At 37.4% G+C, this 20,643-nt stretch overlaps 3 protein-coding genes and 1 non-coding gene across 5 annotated transcripts; 1 reads left to right on the top strand and 3 right to left on the bottom strand.

Moving 5' to 3' along the window:
* The first annotated feature begins 811 nt into the window (after positions 1–811).
* On the top strand, positions 812–883 carry Trnag-ucc (transfer RNA glycine (anticodon UCC)). The gene has a single exon. It is a non-coding gene; the product is annotated as a tRNA-Gly (tRNA).
* A 4,763-nt stretch (positions 884–5,646) lies between these two features.
* On the bottom strand, positions 5,647–7,824 carry LOC135171187 (uncharacterized). Its single transcript, XM_064137567.1, has 3 exons — positions 7,483–7,824; positions 7,269–7,403; positions 5,647–7,153 (listed from the first exon to the last, which is right to left on the bottom strand). Exons 1-3 carry the CDS (start codon positions 7,804–7,806, stop codon positions 6,335–6,337), a joined length of 1,278 nt encoding a protein of 425 aa, XP_063993637.1. The 5' UTR covers positions 7,807–7,824; the 3' UTR covers positions 5,647–6,334.
* A 384-nt stretch (positions 7,825–8,208) lies between these two features.
* Positions 8,209–11,205, bottom strand: LOC135171260 (uncharacterized). The gene is made up of 4 exons (XM_064137678.1): positions 10,919–11,205; positions 9,818–9,857; positions 9,474–9,739; positions 8,209–8,634 (listed from the first exon to the last, which is right to left on the bottom strand). The coding sequence occupies exons 3-4, from the start codon at positions 9,589–9,591 to the stop codon at positions 8,360–8,362; spliced, it is 393 nt and encodes a 130-aa protein (XP_063993748.1). The 5' UTR covers positions 9,592–9,739; positions 9,818–9,857; positions 10,919–11,205; the 3' UTR covers positions 8,209–8,359.
* A 1,754-nt stretch (positions 11,206–12,959) lies between these two features.
* LOC135171233 (uncharacterized) lies at positions 12,960–19,492 on the bottom strand. Of its 2 annotated transcripts, XM_064137623.1 has the most exons (4): positions 19,243–19,492; positions 18,956–19,124; positions 13,564–13,826; positions 12,960–13,008 (listed from the first exon to the last, which is right to left on the bottom strand). In XM_064137623.1, exons 1-4 carry the CDS (start codon positions 19,311–19,313, stop codon positions 13,002–13,004), a joined length of 510 nt encoding a protein of 169 aa, XP_063993693.1. In that variant the 5' UTR covers positions 19,314–19,492; the 3' UTR covers positions 12,960–13,001. The 2 variants fall into 2 exon arrangements, with proteins under 2 accessions (XP_063993693.1, XP_063993692.1); XM_064137622.1 differs by having other exon boundaries at positions 18,956–19,492.
* Positions 19,493–20,643: the final 1,151 nt, after the last annotated feature.

Raw genomic sequence — 20,643 nt, 5'->3', positions numbered from 1 at the left:
GCTTTTTGTCTCGACAGTTGGATCCCTGCACACCGGTGCTCTCAACGTTTGAAAATTCTCTCTACTGTTCATCATTTGTACAGTTGAAAAAGTACAAACGGAGCCCCCCCAAATGTCCCAGCGGTAGCGCCGGAACTAATTTTGCAGCCGGACTTGTCGGTACGGTACCGAACGTTACGGCTGCAAAATCGGAGCAGAGGGAAAAGTCGATAACGCAGATAGCGTGGGGTGGGGGAATACAAGTAAGTAGGGTGAATTAAACGGCTGGACAGGTGTTCAGAATATCCGAACGGCGTTGAGGAAAGCTTTTCCCTTCAAGCGCCGATTACAGCAGATTCGCCCTCAATTAAAAAATTGATACTGGCCGCACTAATTGGGATCAAGGGATGAAACCAATGCCATTCAATTACTCATTTAATGTCCCCCACTTACTTGTATTCCCCCACCCGACGCTATCTGCGTTACCGACTTTTCCCTCTCCTCCGATTTTGCAGCCGTAACGTTCGGTACCGTATCGACAAGTCCGGCCGCAAAATTAGTTCCGGCGCTACCGCTAGGACATTTAGTGGTTGATCTCTCGTCATTGGCCCTGCACATCTCCCCTATGATCTTTGGTGACGCCTCCCACCGCCGATATCTGGCCATTACTAGCGTTGCCGTAGTCATTTGTCTCCTGGATCTGTTTAAATATTCATTTTTTTTAATTTTTAATTTAATGGTTAAATAAAACAATTGTTTTTAAATAACCCATTATATATTTGCATTTTTTGTATATCGATTTGTAATAAAATAACCGAGGATATATCCAACAGCGATGGTGGTGTAATGGTCAGCATAGTTGCCTTCCAAGCAGTTGATCCGAGTTCGATTCTCGGCCATCGCATATTTTTTTTTTTAAATCAATATAAAAAACCAAATGACTTGACAGTTCAACACTATAAATGTCTAATCGGCAATTCTTTCATCATTATTGTATTGGAAGTGGGATAATTGTTAAATGATTAGACCTGTGAATCCCGTTTAATTCTTTTATTTTATACGCTGGAAAGGCACAACCGCTCTGCTTCGTTTCCTTAAAGGAACGAACTAAAAGACTGAAGGGATACAGCACCCTGGGCCTTATGTTTCTCATCAACAATCGTCCCACTCATGCACCTGTGTATACATTCAAGAAAACAGAGCATACACATCACCCCCCAACTTCGTAGAATTTTCTCACATAAAAATGTTTTCCAATCTCAAGTGGAAACATCAGAATAAAAGAAATACTAATCGTACAAAGACCTGTAGTACCTAAGAATTTCTTTCTTTTTTTTTGTGTTCTCGTATTTTTTATAAGAGAGTTTTTGAACCCTTTGTATTTTAGTTCTAGGTAAAAGAGCGCTAAGTTTTGAGAGTTTAGTTTAGTTTTTCAAGAGTGTGTATTTAGAAATTTTAAGTGTCGAATATCGATGAATGTTTAGGTCACATAACGTGGAACACATTAAAGCGTGAACAGGGTCAGGGTTGCAGGAGTGTGGTCCTGAGTGTCAATGCGCTCATTGTTTAGGACAAAGATTGTCTGAGTTTTATAAGTGAGACCTTTGTGTGATTAGTTTTAAGAGAGGGAAATGAAGAAAAAAAAATATGTGCATGAAATTCATGCACGACAGAAGTGAAACTTATTAGCCATAGACTTTAAAAAAATTTTGTCTGAATTTTTTGTGATTATTTTTCCCACCCAAATTTCAGCCAATAGAATTGCACCATTTGTTGATATTTTGTATAGCCTACCTCGAATTTCAGCGATTATTTTTCCCATCCAAATCTTGGCCAATAGGATTGCACCATTCGACGTTATTTTGTATAGCCAACACGGTATTTCAGCGGAAATTCTTGGAAATTTCACTGGAAATTTTGCATGTTGCCTATATAAAAACAAAAAATGATGAAGTAACCCTCAATTGCATCTGACAGATTGGATGGCAATTCGTTGAAAATTATGTCTCATGGTGCAATTCTATCGGTCAAGATTTGGATGCAAAAAATAATCCCCCGAATACCACTCGAACTTCGAAATTATCTGATATTTCCCTCAAGGTTCCCTACAAACAAATAAGCTTGTCAAGTTTTCCAGAAAAATCACTCGCGCTTCGCGCTCGTGATTTTTAGACTGGAAAACTTGACACGTTCATTTGTTTGCAACGAACCTATCGGGAAATATCCGATAATTTCGGAGCTCTTGTGGTATTATATGCGATAATTTTTTGATAATTCTGCGGGTAGGCTATATATAAAAAAACAAACGATAACTTAACCAAATAAACCCCTTGTCAAACTGACAGATTGAATTTCATTGTGGTGATTTTATGCAATTGTATCGAAAATGAGTCGATTCGGAAGTAGTTCTCTGGCAAATATTGATAAGGCAATACAAGCAACTGTCCCCGTTAATACGATCAAGACGAAAGCATCAGCATGGACGCAATTTTCGGGTTTTTGTGATGAGAGGAAATACACTTTGAGTGCGGATATCCCTGTGGAGAATCTGGGATATCTTTTGAAAGATTATGCTTACAATATGAAAAAAATCAATAGGGACGAATACAAGGAAGGCTCGGTAAAGGGATTGTGGAATCAAACTGCCAAAATATTTCAAGAAAAATATTTTACGGATTTTAAGGTGACATTTAACCCATTCACTGATGCCTCTTTCAAAGCAGCTAGAGCAGCTCGTGATGCTAAGCGCAGATATCTGCAATCTATTCCTGAGAAACGAAAGGCGAGTGCAACAGCTCTGAACGACAAGGATTGGCGCGCGATGATCGATGTTTGGGATGAGGAAACCCCTATTGGCTGGCAAAAAAACTCTTCATGATTATATCGGTAGAATTGGCTTGGAGAGGTGGTGAGGGATGCACAGCGTCAGTACATTATTTCAAGGAAGAGCAACAAAACGATGGAGAGCCAACGGGGAGAATCGAACATAACCCGAGTTTCACCAAAACCACCCAAGGTGGCAATAAAAAATGTGCTCGTCAAGTTTTTCAGGAAAAATCGCTCGTTTAACCTGAAAAACTTGACTCCTTCATTTGTTTGCAACGAATCTATCGGGAAATATTCGATAATTTTGAAGCACTTGTGGTATTATATGTGATTATTTTTTTCATCCCAATTTCAACCAATCAAATGGTGGCATTTCCCGTCACGTGGTACAAGTAAGAGAGTTTTACTTCGGATATTTTTCGGATATTTCCCTGTTTGTTGCTAAGCAATGAAAATATCCGATAAACAATTTGTACGCATTTCAAACCCCAAAACTGTCATTACAAAAAATCAAGTTCAAAGACTTTACCTCGACATGAGCAGATTTTGACGGGAATCCTTGGAGATTATTGATCAAAAAATTAAAAAAAATGTTCCTAATAATACAGTGAAGACAAAAGCCACAATTTGGAAATAATTCTCTGCATTTTGTGCAGACAAAAAATATACGGTGGAGAAGCCACGACTACGAGTGAACAACCATACTATATGACGTGAAATGCCACACATTTAATTGTTTGCAATTGGAATGAAAAAAATAATCCAGCCAAATACCCCTCGACCTTCAAAATTAATCGGATATTTCCCTCCAATTTCCCTGCGTAGCACCGATCGGGATAAGATTCGGGAAATGCCACCATTTGATTGGTTGAAATTGGGATGAAAAAAATAATCACATATAATACCACAAGTGCTTCAAAATTATCGAATATTTCCCGATAGATTCGTTGCAAACAAATGAAGGAGTCAAGTTTTTCAGGTTAAACGAGCGATTTTTCCTGAAAAACTTGACGAGCACATTTTTTATTGCCACCTTGGGTGGTTTTGGTGAAACTCGGGTTATGTTCGATTCTCCCCGTTGGCTCTCCATCGTTTTGTTGCTCTTCCTTGAAATGATGTACTGACGCTGTGCATCCCTCACCACCTCTCCAAGCCAATTCTACCGATATAATCATGAAGAGTTTTTTTGCCAGCCAATAGGGGTTTCCTCATCCCAAACATCGATCATCGCGCGCCAATCCTTGTCGTTCAGAGCTGTTGCACTCGCCTTTCGTTTCTCAGGAATAGATTGCAGATATCTGCGCTTAGCATCACGAGCTGCTCTAGCTGCTTTGAAAGAGGCATCAGTGAATGGGTTAAATGTCACCTTAAAATCCGTAAAATATTTTTCTTGAAATATTTTGGCAGTTTGATTCCACAATCCCTTTACCGAGCCTTCCTTGTATTCGTCCCTATTGATTTTTTTCATATTGTAAGCATAATCTTTCAAAAGATATCCCAGATTCTCCACAGGGATATCCGCACTCAAAGTGTATTTCCTCTCATCACAAAAACCCGAAAATTGCGTCCATGCTGATGCTTTCGTCTTGATCGTATTAACGGGGACAGTTGCTTGTATTGCCTTATCAATATTTGCCAGAGAACTACTTCCGAATCGACTCATTTTCGATACAATTGCATAAAATCACCACAATGAAATTCAATCTGTCAGTTTGACAAGGGGTTTATTTGGTTAAGTTATCGTTTGTTTTTTTATATATAGCCTACCCGCAGAATTATCAAAAAATTATCGCATATAATACCACAAGAGCTCCGAAATTATCGGATATTTCCCGATAGGTTCGTTGCAAACAAATGAACGTGTCAAGTTTTCCAGTTTAAAAATCACGAGCGCGAAGCGCGAGTGATTTTTCTGGAAAACTTAACAAGCTTATTTGTTTCCAGGGAACCTTGAGGGAAATATCAGATAATTTCGAAGTTCGAGTGGTATTCGGGGGATTATTTTTTGCATCCAAATCTTGGCCGATAGAATTGCACCATGAGACATAATTGTCAACGAATTGCCATTTAATCTGTCAGATACAATTGAGGGTTACTTCAACATTTGTTTTTTTTTTATATATATCAACATGCAAAATTTCCAATGAAATTTCCAAGAATATCCGCTGAAATACCGTGTTGGCTATACAAAATAACGTCGAATGGTGCAATCCTATTGGCCGAGATTTGGGTGGGAAAAATAATCGCATGTATACTAAAGTCAGTATAAGTTTTAACATCGGGTATAACCCGAAGTCTCCCCTCACTTCTTCGCGCATGCGCCATGAAGCTAGTCTTCCGCCAAGGGCCTACTTTCATATTGTGTGCGCGTTTTTTGAATTAAAAAAATCCCACGAGAAATTATAAATATTTTTTCATTCTGAACTGTAAAATTTTTATTCTTCAATGGAGAGAACTGTATTAGTGAATAGCATGATTATACGCTTTTAGACTTGAGGTTATATTAAAATATAAAAGTTTCAATAAAATTAAAATTAAGATAATTATTGCATTTCGTTATTTCTGCCTTGTTTCATTAATATGTAAGGATATAATATAATATATGTATATATAAACAAATATTTACTTTAATTCGTCATAAAGATCCATCCCACATCGCCACAAAAACAATATAAATTAAGACCCGCGTGGACTATCTAACGAACGTCAACTTTTGGAAAAATTTTATCTTTTTAACTTAAAATACATTAACTTTTGGGACTAATTTTGCGTTGTGGGCACACTTGAATGGACATGAAAAATAATGAAAAAAAGAGAGAAAACATGATGGAAGGGCGCTAAAGAGCGATATTATTTTAAAGGGATCTACCAAGTTTACTAAACAATTATTAAAAATATGTAGCTTACTACTGCATCCAGTTATCACTCAATCTCCTGGAGAGCATTTCAACCCTGAATCTTCATTATTTTAAAAGGAACACGGCGGGAAACATGCCGAAAAGGGTGAAAATCATGGAGATTTCACTCTCCAATCGCCGACTCGCCACTTACAAATTCATAACTTCTCCCCTAATTAATATTAAGGGATGAAACCAACGGCATTCGTTGGGGGATTAAATTTCATCCCCTAATCGTCATTATTTCACAAGAAAAACCGCGGAGTACATGCCGACAACAACGAAAATCGTCGAGATTTTAGTCTCCAATTGCCCGCTGCCCACTTAAAAATTGATAACTTCTCCCCCAATTAATATTAAGGGATGAAATCAAGGGCATTCGCTGGGGAATTAATTCCCCATCGATTGATACCGATTTCACCCCCTAATCTTCAGTTTTTCAATAGAAAAACCGCCGCTTATAAATAAATAAGTTCTCCCACAACAAATCTTTTACCCTGCCAAAAAATTTGAAAAATGATAATTAAAAAACCTCGTGTTACACATTTCATAAATTATAATATGAACTTTATTAAAAATAGTATGTTTAACCATTGCTAAAAAAACCTTATTCAGGTCCGTTACTAAATATACTATTTCGTACTGTTTTCAATTTTAATTCTATACATTTGCCATCCATTCCTTCTGGCATAATTTTGGGTCAGCAGAAGCTGAGCCAGGGCATTCGCTGACAGGCATCGGAATAATCTCGCGGCTCCTTTTCTGGCAATTCGAGGGAAATGATTATTGTTGTCCACTGCATGTGGATTGAACAAATAAAAATATTGGCGAGTACAATTGGGATTTTGTGGAGAAATGATATACGCAACCGTTTTGCCTTCCGAAATATATAAAAACCCTGTACGCTCAAGTTCGTGCTGATAAACAGCGGCATTTGATGAGATACTTTCAGTGATCTCGTGTAGGGTAGTTTCTGAAGACAGAAACCCCTGAGAATTGAAATAAACACCGATGGTAAACGCCTGACCACATGCCGTGAATCTGTTTTGGAGATCTTCTGGTGATAGATGTTGATAGACGATGTTTCTCTCAGTTCGTGAGTCGACATAAAGTCTGTCACCATCTATCAAGATCTGATCCAGAAGATCTCGTGTAACATTAACTGGGGATCCAAGTAGCACTGCTATCGCCACCACCGCATTTGCTGTGCACTGGGAATTTCTGCGCTCTACCGGAAAACGTTCGTGGCCCTGATGAAATCTGGCAGACTGGTGAAGTAATACTCCATTTATCGATGTTGCCAATTCGACAACTCCTTTTCTGTCCATCAATGAGGACCAGTGAGGTCTTGAATCTCTTTCTGGATCTGGTATTGGTACCAGCACAGAATCCGTGATGGCTCTTGACGGCCTGCTGCATTCCATCACAACTTCATTGACTTTTTGAGATTCCTTGAAACAAAATATTTTCACCCTTCCGCTTTAATCGGTATTCCCAAATGTCACTATGTTATAGGCATCAAGGGCCGAAATTTAATTTAAAATCTGAGAGGTTACGCGAGCTCACATGATCTAAAGTCCTTGGGGAACAATTTGTCGAATCCGATGAAGGAATCGCTGGTAATACAGAATGGTCTGCGAAATCAGTTTCCATCTGAAGACCTGCTACCATGTCTTCGTCACTTTGGGGTGGATCTGCCAGCTGAAATAGTAATTTTCATCACAATCACGTGAATGTTTCTCTCACAATTTTTTTTTTGAATGGATTCCTCGATAGATACCATTTCCGATTCAAACGCAGTTAACAAGGATCGACGAACCGATCCCAGATTCATCTCCAAAGAAGCTGAATTATGAATCCGTGAATCAAGGTCGACGGTCACTTGCATTGCGGTGAAATTATCTGCGTCAGCACCATCGTCATCACCATTGTCTGCGTCATCCTCATCACAAACAATTTGGATCTGATAGGCTTCTCTATTACAGTCATCTGATACCTCTCGAGCATAGTCCTCCAAGATTCTGGTTTCAGTATGACGGCAATAGTTTTCCCATTGCTGTATAGAAACGCATGCCAATGCCTCTGCCCAGATCGTTTCAGCCATTTCGTGTGAATAATCATTGTTGCGACCAATATTCTTATCATAATATCGCTTCATTTGGGACCAAACCATTTCAATCGGATTATAGATTGAATGGTATGGAGGCAAACGAACAATCTCATGATCAGTACATTTCGCAACATAATCATCCAATTGGTAACGAACTTCAGGCTTGTTGAGTTGAACAATGACCAGTAACTCCTTTTTGGTAGTCCCTGGTTCATAACGAATGTTATGATCATCCAACCACTTCTGGATCTGGGCAATTGTCCATTTTTGAGTAGGATTTTGATGTACCTGCAAAGGAAACAAGGAGGGGAAAATAAACAAAATTGTCGCATTCTTTAATCTCGGTAACAAAAGCAGCAATCAATATAGGTTGTCTCAAAACCCAACGTCTAAACTTCGAAACAAAGATGAGGATGGAATTCTGAATCGAAAAGTTAAGAGCAACTTGAAGATCAGACTCACCCTCTTCAACTTATTCGGGGTTGATTCGGGGTTATGGAGAATCAAATTCTCCATCGACCAACACCTGTTTCATTCCTTTATTTCATTACCTACAAAATCTTGCGCGCTGTAAAAATATACCTACTCGTTGGGAGTGATACGATGCATTGTCCATGACGATTATCGATGGCTCCCGGATGTTGGGGACAAGTCTTTCCGTGAACCATTTCTGGAATAGTTCTCCATTCATGTCACCATGATAATCGTCATCTGGTCTTGGTTTGACAGCTGTACGGTAGAATAGGGAGCATTCCGGAACGAAACCACTCCTCCCGCCAGCATTACAGATCAGGTACCGGTCACCAGTCGAATCATTCCTGACTGAGATTTTTTCATTAGTGCCCAGGTGGGAATTCACCATTGGTCCAAGCTTGGACCGAGAGTAGGCTAGGTTGGTTCGATCTTGGTTTCCAAGCTTGGAACAATCTTGGCTAGCCCTTGGTTTGTAACGCCCGTCCGAGCTTGGATCCCAAGTTTGATCCAAGCTTGAATCAAGTCCGGGGTCCAGACTTGGACCAACCTTGATCCAAGCGTCACCCAATTTGAGATCAAGCTTTAGCCTAATTTGGTCATCAGCCTTCATCCAAGCTCGACTTCCAAGTTTGACTTGAAAAAAAATATGTTCAGCTCGCTCCTCCCAACCCAAGCATTAGTATAGCCAAACAAAACTGTCAAAAGTTGATAATTCTTCCAATTTGAATTCTGACTTAATTTTTTTTCTTTGACCATCACGATCAACTTAATTTTTTTTCCACGAATTATGTTAACAGTTTTCCGGTTTTGGCTGAAAGCCCTCCGACAATAACCAGTTAGAAATTCTCGAACTTGCAAAAAATTAAAGATAATAAAATAAATAAATAATATATTTATTTATAAAAAATATGGATTTATATCTTTATATAATATAAATTATTTAATTTTTTCTAAAATATATTGGCCCGAGCTTGGTTCTAACTTATCAATTCAAGCTCGGAGACCGAAGCTTGGATGAAGATAGGAATTGCCTTGGTAGCCAAGCTTTAATTCACAGGGAATCGCCAAACTTGGTTTTACCTAGGAATTACCACAGGTTCAACCGTGATCAAAACTAGGAATCCCGAGGCTTGGTAACCGAGGTTGGACCAAGTTTGAGCCTATCGTCCAAGCGGGGAAACCCTCACCTGTGTGGCTCCGGACATCACTGTCCTGCCACTCTTTCGACTTCCCCGTTCCTCGTCGATATGTCCAAGTCTCATCTTGGTAGACAATCGGCTTGCCTTCGTCAATTAGATGCTTCATTTTTTTGAGGAACTGGATCCTTCTGTAAGCGATGTATGGCTGTTCTTTGAGGTACCTAGTACCATCACGCTTACAGTAGGTGAACCCAATCTGAAGAAGGACTTTTTTCAGCGTCGTTTTTCCTCCGGTAAAAGTGATTTCCCTCGATCTTGAAAATAAAGTTTATGATACTACTATGCTCATTCAAATTTCAAAAGATCAACTAATAAATGAAAGAGGAACATACGCAATGACCTGCAGCAACTTTTCAATGGTCAATGGTTCACCTGCATAAAAAAGTTAATATATTATTCATCCTTACATACACAAGATAACGTTGACTTGTTTGATGTCCAGCCCAGAAGAAGAAAACGATTATTTTATAATGAAATGTTCGTGAAGGAGAATTTTCTTTGTACATAAAGTATTTTATAACATTGAATAAATTCTCCCCCTTAAAGAGGTAAAATACGTTCTAGAAAAGTTGAAATGCCTCAGAAGAAATGGGACGAATTTTCGTATAGTTATTGTGTTCAAATAGTACCGAACTTTTGCAATAGGACTACACAAACATTGCAAATTCTCTACTCTTACGTTTCTCTGCATGCTCATAAATTATATCGCGAATTTCGCCCTTGACTTCATCACTAATGTTGAGTTTGGGTGCAGTCCGATGCCTGTCTTTCCCTGGGGTCAAAAATGGTTCACCTGTCTCAGCGTGCTGCATAATTTTGGTAATAGAAGGGAGGGATATTCTCAGCATTTTCGAGGTTCTCTCTCTACAGAATACGTACGTGCAAACATGCAATAGAAGATTGTGGGAATTGAAAAGGGGATTAGCCAACACTCGGTTAAGCATGCTATACACACAGAAAAGTAGAAGAATTATGTCAGGAAGTATTCGAGGAAAATTCCAATTTTTAATTGTGTTGCTTGATCAGACTTCTGCTATTTGCATCGTAATTTCCCGCAAACATCCTAGATTTCTTTTTTTCTTCCATAAATCGGAGAAAACGTGAAATACACGATGACTAATTTATCAAGTACTGGATCAATCATCAAATTACTATAGTAATTAGTATATTTTCGACCCCTCACTATTACGGATGCACATACAGTGTTATTACATGTTTCGTATTAGTATAAGTAGTGGAAACAAATGTACAGCTTATATAATAAGATAGAATTAGATTGTACCGTGATTAAGAAAAAATAGGGTTTGAAACTTTTTGAAAAACATGAAAAATATGTATTTTTCCGGAAATTTTTTAAAGGTCGCCTCTGAACTAGGTTGGCAACAGGAGGCAACCATTGTTGAGGACAAAAATGAAGGAACCACTATTAGTACCTGGGTTGCTGCAAAGGGATTATGCATTGGCCTGCTCGCTGCTCCTCTTCATTAAAACAATAAACGGAGTATACCGCCATTTGGAATTGACTATTGAATGGTCTTCCTCGTTTATTATCCAATGAAATTGACCACGGCTTCCGATTTGAGGACCTCTTGGGAGTAGCATAGGGCCTTTTGTATTTCATTGGGAATCTACAGTTTTTAAGGGTAAAAAATAAAATATATTCCATCAGTATCCCCCTTCAATCGCCCTTGGTTTCATCCCTTAAATTTAAGGGGGGAGAAGTAATCAATTTTTAAGTGGGGAACGGGCGATTGGAGACTAAAATCTCGACGATTTTAGTCCTTGTCGGCATGTAGCCCGCGGTTTTTCTTTGAAAATAATGGTGATTAGGGGATGAAATGGGTATCAATCGATGGAGAATTTAATTCCCCAACGATTGATACCCATTGATTGTATATTCAAGTACACTTACCTTTTGTTAACACTGATGTCCCAACTCGAAAAATCACACAGGTTAATTATGAAGAAAATCTTAACTTAAAACAACAAACACACTAACATTAAAATTAGCACACAAAATAAATTCAAATTAACACACAAATAACATGTAAAACGTAATAAATTATTTATTCTTGATATTTTTTTTTCCTGCAAAGAGAACGCTTGGTCTTGTCGAACAATTAAGAGCCAGATTTTCAATTATTTTTTAAATATATTTTATTTCAGGAAGAAACTAGTTCCCGCGTAGGAAACTTATGAACATGTGGGTAACGCGGTAATATCCTGAAATTACGCATGCGCGAAGAAGGGAGGGGGTAGACTTCGGGTTATAGCCGATGTTAAAACTTATACTGACGTTAGTATAATACCACAAGAGCTCCGAAATTATCGGATACGAGATCGTCCGCGTGTGCTACGCACGCGCCTTCTTTTCCATATCATAAGAATTGAAAACTCTAGAAAATGAATGCTCTTATTCTATCTTCGAAGTTAAAATTAAAACTCATGGAAAAAGGCAATTGGGAAAATCTTAATATATTTCGATTGCTCTAAGATTGCATATACTATACAGTGCGAGGCAGCATACGGTATACAGAATCGAGAACATTTCCGCTAATTCGAGATTTAGCTATAATAGCGACAGCAATCAGTCAAGTCAGGAAGAGGGCGTTCTAAGTCTCATAATAATCTAATCCAGTAATTAAATATTTTCTAATTATTTGTGAACATCAAATTATGCGATTGAGATTATTTATTCGCTTCACATAACCAAGAACATCGCTGCTTGCGAATTACTTTTCGTGAGTAGTAGTGCAGGAGACATTGTTGCCGTACCAAGGTGTATACCTGCGACTTACAACCGTAGGGAAGGTTCAAACTGGATGTCTGCAAAAAAATCGCGTTTTTAATTTTCATTAATGAAACCATTAACTCCAAACCTATGCCACTTGCGTTCAATAAACATTTACAGGAGTGGGACGGATTTTGAAATGAAAACAAAAATAATGTTCCAACAATTATAATTGACATTACAACATATGTTAAGAACTATGAACAAACATTAACATGAATACATCCTTTGTATCACTTATCTGTAATTCCGGAGAGCTTTATCTATTTTAATCATAAAATTAATTAGTCTTCAGTTTTCTCTGTTATATATAAAAAATACAACTGTTTAGTAATACTTTTTCTTCAAAAACAGGGCCACATATTGAAATAGATTCTGAATAAATACTAATGTTAATGAATAGATTATTATAATTCCATCTGTTTTGGTTGTTAAAGCTAAATGAGTATCAACCTTACTGCTATGAAGTTGGCAGTCTTTAAAAGTAAAAAATCAGATTCTTAAAGAGCTCAAGCTTGTCAATGTTTCATTTTTGTGTAAAAAAATAACAGTATTAAACTTGTTATAGAATTCAATTTGTGCGTAAAAAAATAACAGTGTTAAACTTGTTATAGAACTCAATTTTTGTGTGAAAAAATAACAGTTTAGAACTTGTTATAAAAAAATTTTCAATTTTGCAATTGAACTTCCAGAGTAAATAGCACGTCATTAAAGCTATTCAGCTTTCAGTTTCTGAAACAAAAAAGATTATCTGTTATTAATAACTTTTTAATGAATGATTCAATGCATTTTCATTTATATTTCCATAGAAAATTTTTTTTATCAATGTTCTAATGAAAATATTATACTGAATTCTGCTTGAAACTAAGCCAACATTAGATGAAAATATTGCAATATTCTCTTGCATTGAAGGGAGAGTAATGAAAAATTAAAAGTAATTAAATTTGGATAACCATAACCATTAATAAAAAAAAGTATCTTATTCGCGACGTCCATCGCCTCTCCAGATGCAGATTCAGCTGCCCCTCGTTTGAGAATGAGAGGAGGTGCTTCGACAGCATCATCCAACTCATCTTCATCGAGGGCTACATCCTCAGTCAGAACTGCGATGTCATTCATGCTGTTAATATTCAGAACAAAACCATCCCCACGACAATCAACTCGACCTTTAATGGTCATTTTGATTCCCTTGATCAAATCTTCTCTCGGGATGTATGTTACCACGTGAATGGTCATGCGATGAACCCTTGTACAAAACATGCCACATCCATAACTCGAACCACTTACCGTGGTAATGCTTCTGAATGGCTCTTTGAATCATCCAGTGATCTGGACTGGCCCGCAAGCAGCACAAACGTTCTCCATCTCAATTTTTTATATGAGATGACCTTCGACCTTCCATTGTCAGCTCCATTCGTAATGTTAAATGTGCCAAGGATGTCGAAAGTGCTCCCACGTCCAAATTGAAATTCTTTGTCGCTCACGGTGTCCGTTGATCGCCGATACTGTGGATTGGCCGCTTTAATAATCCCTCCAGTGATTTTTATTATCTAAAAAGTAAAATTTCAAATTTTTCATATATTCTCATAGATATTCATACAAATATTCGCATAGATATTCATATAGACATTCATTTTGGTTCCAAAACAGAAAACTGAACTGGGCATTTATGTTATGCTCGAGTGGTATTCAGGAGATTATTTTTCCTATCCAAATTTCGGCCAAGAGAATTGTGCCATGAAATGAAGAGAGGTTTATTTGGTTAAGTTATCGTTTCTTTTTTTTATATATATAGCCTACCCGCAGAATTATAAAAAAATTATCGCATATAATACCACAAGAGCTCCGAAATTATCGGATATTTCCCGATAGGTTCGTTGCAAACAAATGAACGTAAGAACGTACGTTATTTATTTGTAGGGAACCTTGAGGGAAAAAAAATATCAACGAATAAATAACATAAATGCCCAGCTCAGTGTTCTGTTTTGAATATGTATATGAATATCTATGCGAATATCTGTATAAATATCTATGAGAATATATGAAAAATTTGAAATTTTACTTTTTAGATAATAAAAATCACTGGAGGGATTATTAAAGCGGCCAATCCACAGTATCGGCGATCAACGGACACTGTGAGCGACAAAGAATTTCAATTTGGACGTGGGAGCACTTTCGACATCCTTGGCACATTTAACATTACGAATGGAGCTGACAATGGAAGGTCGAAGGTCATCTCATATAAAAAATTGAGATGGAGAACGTTTGTGCTGCTTGCGGGCCAGTCCAGATCACTGGATGACTCAAAGAGCCATTCAGAAGCATTACCACGGTAAGTGGTTCGAGTTATGGATGTGGCATGTTTTGTACAAGGGTTCATCGCATGACCATTCACGTGGTAACATACATCCCGAGAGAAGATTTGATCAAGGGAATCAAAATGACCATTAAAGGTCGAGTTGATTGTCGTGGGGATGGTTTAGTTCTGAATATTAACAGCATGAATGACATCGCAGTCCTGACTGAGAATGTAGCCCTCAATGAAGATGAGTTGGATGATGCTGTCGAAGCACCTTCTCTCATTCGCAAACGAGGGGCAGCTGAATCTGCATCTGGAGAGGCGATGGACGTCGCGAATAAGGTACTTTTTTTTATTAATGGTTATGGTTATCCAAATTTAATTACTTTTAATTTTTCATTATTCTCCCTTCAATGCAAGAGAATATTCCAATATTTTCATCTAATGTTGGCATAGTTTCAAGCAAAATTCAGTATAATATTTTCATTAGAACATTAATAAAAAAAATTTTCTATGGAAATATAAATGAAAATGCATTGAATCATTCATTAAACAGTTATTAAGAACAGATAATCTTTTTTGTTTCAGAAACTGAAAGCTGAATAGCTTTAATGACGTGCTATTGACTCTGGAAGTTCAATTGCAAAATTGAAAATTTTTTCTATAACAAGTTCTAAACTGTTATTTTTTCACACAAAAATTGAGTTCTATAACAAGTTTAACACTGTTATTTTTTTACGCAAAAATTGAATTCTATAACAAGTTTAATACTGTTATTTTTTTACACAAAAATGAAACATTGACAAGCTTGAGCTCTTTAAGAATCTGATTTTTTACTTTTAAAGACTGCCAACTTCATAGCAGTAAGGTTGATACTCATTTAGCTTTAACAACCAAAACAGATGGAATTATAATAATCTCTTCATTAACATTAGTATTTATTCAGAATCTATTTCAATATGTGGCCCTGTTTTTGAAGAAAAAGTATGACTAAACAGTTGTATTTTTTATATATAACAGAGAAAACTGAAGACTAATTAATTTTATGATTAAAATAGATAAAGCTCTCCGGAATCACAGATAAGTGATACAAAGGATGTATTCATGTTAATGTTTGTTCATAGTTCTTAACATATGTTGTAATGTCAATTATAATTGTTGGAACATTATTTTTGTTCTCATTTCAAAATCCGTCCCACTCCTGTAAATGTTTATTGAACGCAAGTGGCATAGGTTTAGAGTTGATGGTTTCATTAATAAAAATTAAAAACGCGATTTTTTTGCAGACATTCAATTTGAACCTTCCCTACGGTTGTAAGTCGCAGGTATACACCTTGGTGCGGCAACAATGTCTCCTGCACTACTACTCACGAAAAGTTATTCGCAAGCAGCGATGTTCTTGGTTATGTGAAGGGAATAAACAATCTCAATCGCATAATGTGATGTTCACAAACAATTAGAAAATCTTTAATTACTAGATTAGATTATTATGAGACTTAGAACGCCCTCTTCCTGACTTGACTGATTGCTGTCGCTATTATAGCTAAGTCTCGAATTTGCGGAAATGTTCTCGATTCTGTATACTGTATGCTGCCTCGCACTGTATCGTATATGCAATCTTAGAGCAATCGGAATATATTAAGATTTTCCCAATTGCCTTTTTCCATGAGTTTTAATTTTAACTTCGAAGATAGAATAAGAGCATTCATTTTCTATAGTTTTCAATTCTTATGATATGGAAAAGAAGGCGCGTGCGTAGCACGCGCGGACGATCTCGTCCCTATAAATAAATAACGTACGTTCTTACGTTCATTTGTTTGCAACGAACCTATCGGGAAATATCCGATAATTTCGGAGCTCTTGTGGTATTATATGCGATAATTTTTTTATAATTCTGCGGGTAGGCTATATATAAAAAAAATTATCACCCTAGAAAGCTAGGCGATAGAAGTGAAACTTCATGGATCTCGATGGGCACTTGAAATGAAAATACACACTCTAGCCAGCAAGTTTTATGAGATAGAATTATTTCCCTGATAACCGAAGCCACTATTCATTATTGGGGAATTTCTAAGGGTGTTAGGTTAATGAAAAAAACGTTAGTTGACGTTTTCGCCACCATTTATAAAAAATCTATTCATTCACTTCCATACTTTCATGTTCAAGAAAAGATACAATTGGTTTGTGACCTGACAAATATAAAATGAAAACTCGGGATTGTGAATTATTTAAATATCTTGAGAAAATTGCATCGATTGTAGTGCCTGACCTGGTTGTTGAGTCTTTGGGACTATTATTCATTTTTACATTAAATTTACTTTCTAAAAATTCTACAAGTGGTTGAGCTTCTTTCAAGGCAAAATTTACATTAAAATCACCACTTGAAATCATGGGCATAGTGTTCCAATCTTCTTCTAATTCTGCTGCGCCAGAGGGAGTATATGCCAATAATGCTCTATGTATAAATTTTATGATATTGTTAATTCTTTGGTTCGATACTGCAGCCAAGCCTTAATTGTTCTCTTGTTGATGAGACCACTCAAATGGCTGGACTTGTGAATTTTCTTTTTCTTAATGTGTACATTGATGCAATGATCGTCATCAAGATGTCGTGGACGATGTTTCACCATTATATCCATTTCAACTGTAACATTGATGATCTGTCCATATATTCCATATTGTCCATGTCCATGCCGTAATCGCCGTATTTGCATGAATGAAATTCTCGGTGATATGAGTCTTTCTCATACCGAATCGAGGGGTGGAAGATGGCAGGTATTTGTACACATGAGAAGCCATTATATACTAACAATATTGGGATAGAATTAGCGTTGAGTGTTCGAAGGCAGGTGTAGCAAATTTTCATTTCATCTCTATTCATTGTTGGTGCAATTGTGTCTGAAATCTCACTATGTTGATTGGCTGGAGCTCTCGAATCCTCTTGGAACCACAATCGATCACAGATAGAGCAAGGAAAAGCGAAAGAATTATTCTTGAATTTTTTATCAAATTCTTTATGTATATTCTTAAATTGAGTGAAGTCTTTGTAAGGGAGGTTAGGGTTTATGGTTATGCTTCTTACGTCATCCTCTCTTGCTGATGGCCCTGGGATGTCTGCATCAACCCGTGGAACAAACATACCGTGGAAAATTTTATTTGCAGCGTTTAACGTTGCGGAAGGCTCATTACCATCGCCCAAATTATTGGTCTGTTCGATTTCATCTACCAGTGAAGGGTTCGGAGGTGGTTGTAAATTTATAGCCCTCTTCCTTGCTAGGTATTCCCGCACACGTTCAACACTGGTTTTCGGGATTTTCTTCACTTTATTTAGTTTACTGTTTGAACGCAGTCGATCTCTGTATTCCTTCCACAACTGAGCATCAGATTTAGGTATGATGTACAGCTCTGATTAATATTTTTTAGACTATTTAATAACACTTCTCACTTCTCTATATAACCTTGAACACTTAGAAACACTATATAACCTCGATAAACAACAAATGCTGCACGACTCTTGAAATATATGTATATCTTAATAAAACAAGGAGTCTCCAACAATATTCGCTATACGTGTAGTATAGGCGGAAATTACCACTTGTAATCTCTCGCTATACTCCCGCGCTCAGCTCACGCTCTACGCATGCGCTTCGCTTGCGCATCAGTCCCATTCCTTTGCATCGGCGCATTCGAATGCCTGCCAGTCAGTGAGCTATGCGCGGTCTGCGCAGGCGCCCCGGAGCACGTGGAGATGGCAGCCGCTACAGTGCGTACACGTACGTACATTCTGGTGTTACCTACCGCGCTCTCCCCTCCCTTCCCATGATACTCATCGCTCATTTCGTCGGAGCCAATCCCCCCCCCCTACACAAGCTACCCCGCTCTCGTCTTTTCCTACTCCGAATTTATCGCGTTTTTCTTTCTCTGTCAGGTCTCCTTCAGTTCGACTGCCCCACCACGCGCGCTATCCCCTCCCTTTTCCTGTCGCTTTCTCGTTACATACGATATGCGATTTAGACCCGAACGAGCGCAAAGAAGTTTCACTTCAAAAAAACAAACGATAACTTAATCAAATAAACCTCTTTTCATTTCATGGCACAATTCTCTTTGCCGAAATTTGGATAGGAAAAAAAATCTGAATACCACTCGAGCTTCAACATTATCGAGTATTTCCCTCTAGGTTCCCTGCATACAAACGAAGTCGTCAAATTTTTCAGGAAAAATCATTTTCCTGAAAATTTGACGATTTTTTAACCTGAAAAACTTGACTCCTTCATTTGTTTGCAACGAATCTATCGGGAAATACTCGATAATTTTGAAGCTCTTGTGGTATTATATGTGACAATTTCACTTTTTTTCTTTTTGTATGGAAATCACCTGTACCTGATACATCTTGATCTCATCCTTGTATTTGAGAGCATCATCCCCCCAGCAAAGTATGCGAACCCTTCTGCCATCATTGTTATTTAAAATGCACTTGTAAATCCACTTAGATGGAGATTTTGGCAACTCCCTCAGGCCTTCAATGCAGTCGACGTAGCCGATGATTTTCCTAAGAAAAAAAAATGAAATTACTCTCCGAACACGTGTCAATGATAGGTTATGATGATTGAATGCATAATAAATTTTTGAAATGTCCATTTTTAAAAAATAATAATAGGAATACTTACATGAGTGTAGCTCCAACATTGAAACGATCAATGGCTCTGTTGGTCGTATATTTAATAGGTGGAGATGTCATGATGTTTCACGATTATAAATTATCTCCTTTTTATAATAGGATAAAAACACTCAAACACGTTGCCAAATGTGATGGTTTTTACCGGTTCATTTGTTCCAGTCCAATGTGCGACTAATATAATCGACAGATGTCGCTTCGGTTTCTGTCTTACGCTTACGCATTTTCGAGATATTTCTTCGAGAAATGTCGATATCGATCTGTACACGGGTCTCCTTTTTATAATAGGATTTCCTGATAGGTTCGTTGCAAACAAATGAACGTGTCAAGTTTTCCAGTTTAAAAATCACGAGCGCAAAGTGCGAGTGATTTTTCTGGAAAACTTGACAATATAAAATGCATATAAAATAAGGGGGCGTTGGAGTAGGGGGAGATTTGTTTACGATTTGCGATCGCCCATTGTTGTATCCTATCGAGACCTGTAGGAATCGATTTACACATCGTGTGCGAATTGAATCTGTGAAAATGTTGAAATCTTGTTGAATTGTGAATTGTAAAAACTGATCCGGGCACAGTTATCGGTTTTCTCTCTTCCATCTGAGAAAAAACCGATAGAAGAAGAAAATAGCTGAAAAATTTGTGGTGATTTTTTGCCAAGTGATAAAGCGTTCACAGTGGATTGTCAGTTGTGCGAGGCGTAAAAACAACAATTTGTTTTTATTCTCTCGGTCGTCAATAAATATATCTTGTTTAACAATCTAGTGATCATAGGGACACTTTGGCAACGTTCAATGGGAAAGGAAGAGTGATAAGGAGATGCTGAAGAAGGATGCTGTGCCCAATATATTCATAAGACGTCCACTAAAAAGGCAACATACGTAATTCAAAATGAATAACAACAATGATCAAGGAATGCTGGGGTAATGTGGACATCTGGACTAAAATGGACATCCATTAGAAAAGTTCCCTTATTAAATTTTTCCATTTTTTGACTAAGGAATAGATAAGTGGGATACTTGACGATTTGTGGATTGATAGATTGGGAAGTGAGGTCCACTAAAAATTAAATAACGAAAAAAAATCCCCAATGATCATGTCTATCAGCCAATGGGTTTTCAGCATTCTAATGGACTTTGTTTCGTCAGGGGTTTTTATGGAAGATTCATTAAGTTGGTTAAAAATTTTGAAATATTTTTTTTCAGAGCTATTTTGCATTTACAGATAATAATTTTATGATTTTCAACAACGCATTTATTGCTTTTGCTAATCATTGTATTGTCTTCAGGACTCACAACTCTAGAGGGCAGCCCTGAGGAGACAATCGATGGAAGCTTGTCTCTCAGCGTTCTCTGGCACTGTTGATGAGGATGAGAGGATGATCGACAATAATCGA

Source organism: Diachasmimorpha longicaudata, chromosome 19 (assembly GCF_034640455.1).
Source record: "Diachasmimorpha longicaudata isolate KC_UGA_2023 chromosome 19, iyDiaLong2, whole genome shotgun sequence".
NCBI classification, from domain to species: Eukaryota; Metazoa; Arthropoda; class Insecta; order Hymenoptera; family Braconidae; genus Diachasmimorpha; species Diachasmimorpha longicaudata.
The sequence above is the reverse complement of the archived record's forward strand: the minus strand, read 5'-3'. Positions and strand labels throughout refer to the sequence as shown.

What these genes read in the sequence shown, in the direction of transcription:
- LOC135171233 (XM_064137622.1), bottom strand. Translation starts at nt 19,261, where the DNA reads ATGTTGGAGCTACACTCATGTAAGTATTCCTATTATTATTTTTTAAAA. An exon ending in ATGAGATCAAGATGTATCAG is followed by an intron (nt 13,827 to 18,955) that starts GTACAGGTGATT and finishes TTTACTTTTTAG; the next exon opens with ATAATAAAAATCACTGGAGG.
- LOC135171187 (XM_064137567.1), bottom strand. Translation starts at nt 7,806, where the DNA reads ATGGCTGAAACGATCTGGGCAGAGGCATTGGCATGCGTTTCTATACAG. An exon ending in CTGCGTTTGAATCGGAAATG is followed by an intron (nt 7,404 to 7,482) that starts GTATCTATCGAG and finishes TTACTATTTCAG; the next exon opens with CTGGCAGATCCACCCCAAAG. An exon ending in CCCCAAGGACTTTAGATCAT is followed by an intron (nt 7,154 to 7,268) that starts GTGAGCTCGCGT and finishes TTTTGTTTCAAG; the next exon opens with GAATCTCAAAAAGTCAATGA.
- LOC135171260 (XM_064137678.1), bottom strand. Translation starts at nt 9,591, where the DNA reads ATGAAGCATCTAATTGACGAAGGCAAGCCGATTGTCTACCAAGATGAG. An exon ending in TGATGTCCGGAGCCACACAG is followed by an intron (nt 8,635 to 9,473) that starts GTGAGGGTTTCC and finishes AAAAAATCTCAG; the next exon opens with TCAGGAATGATTCGACTGGT.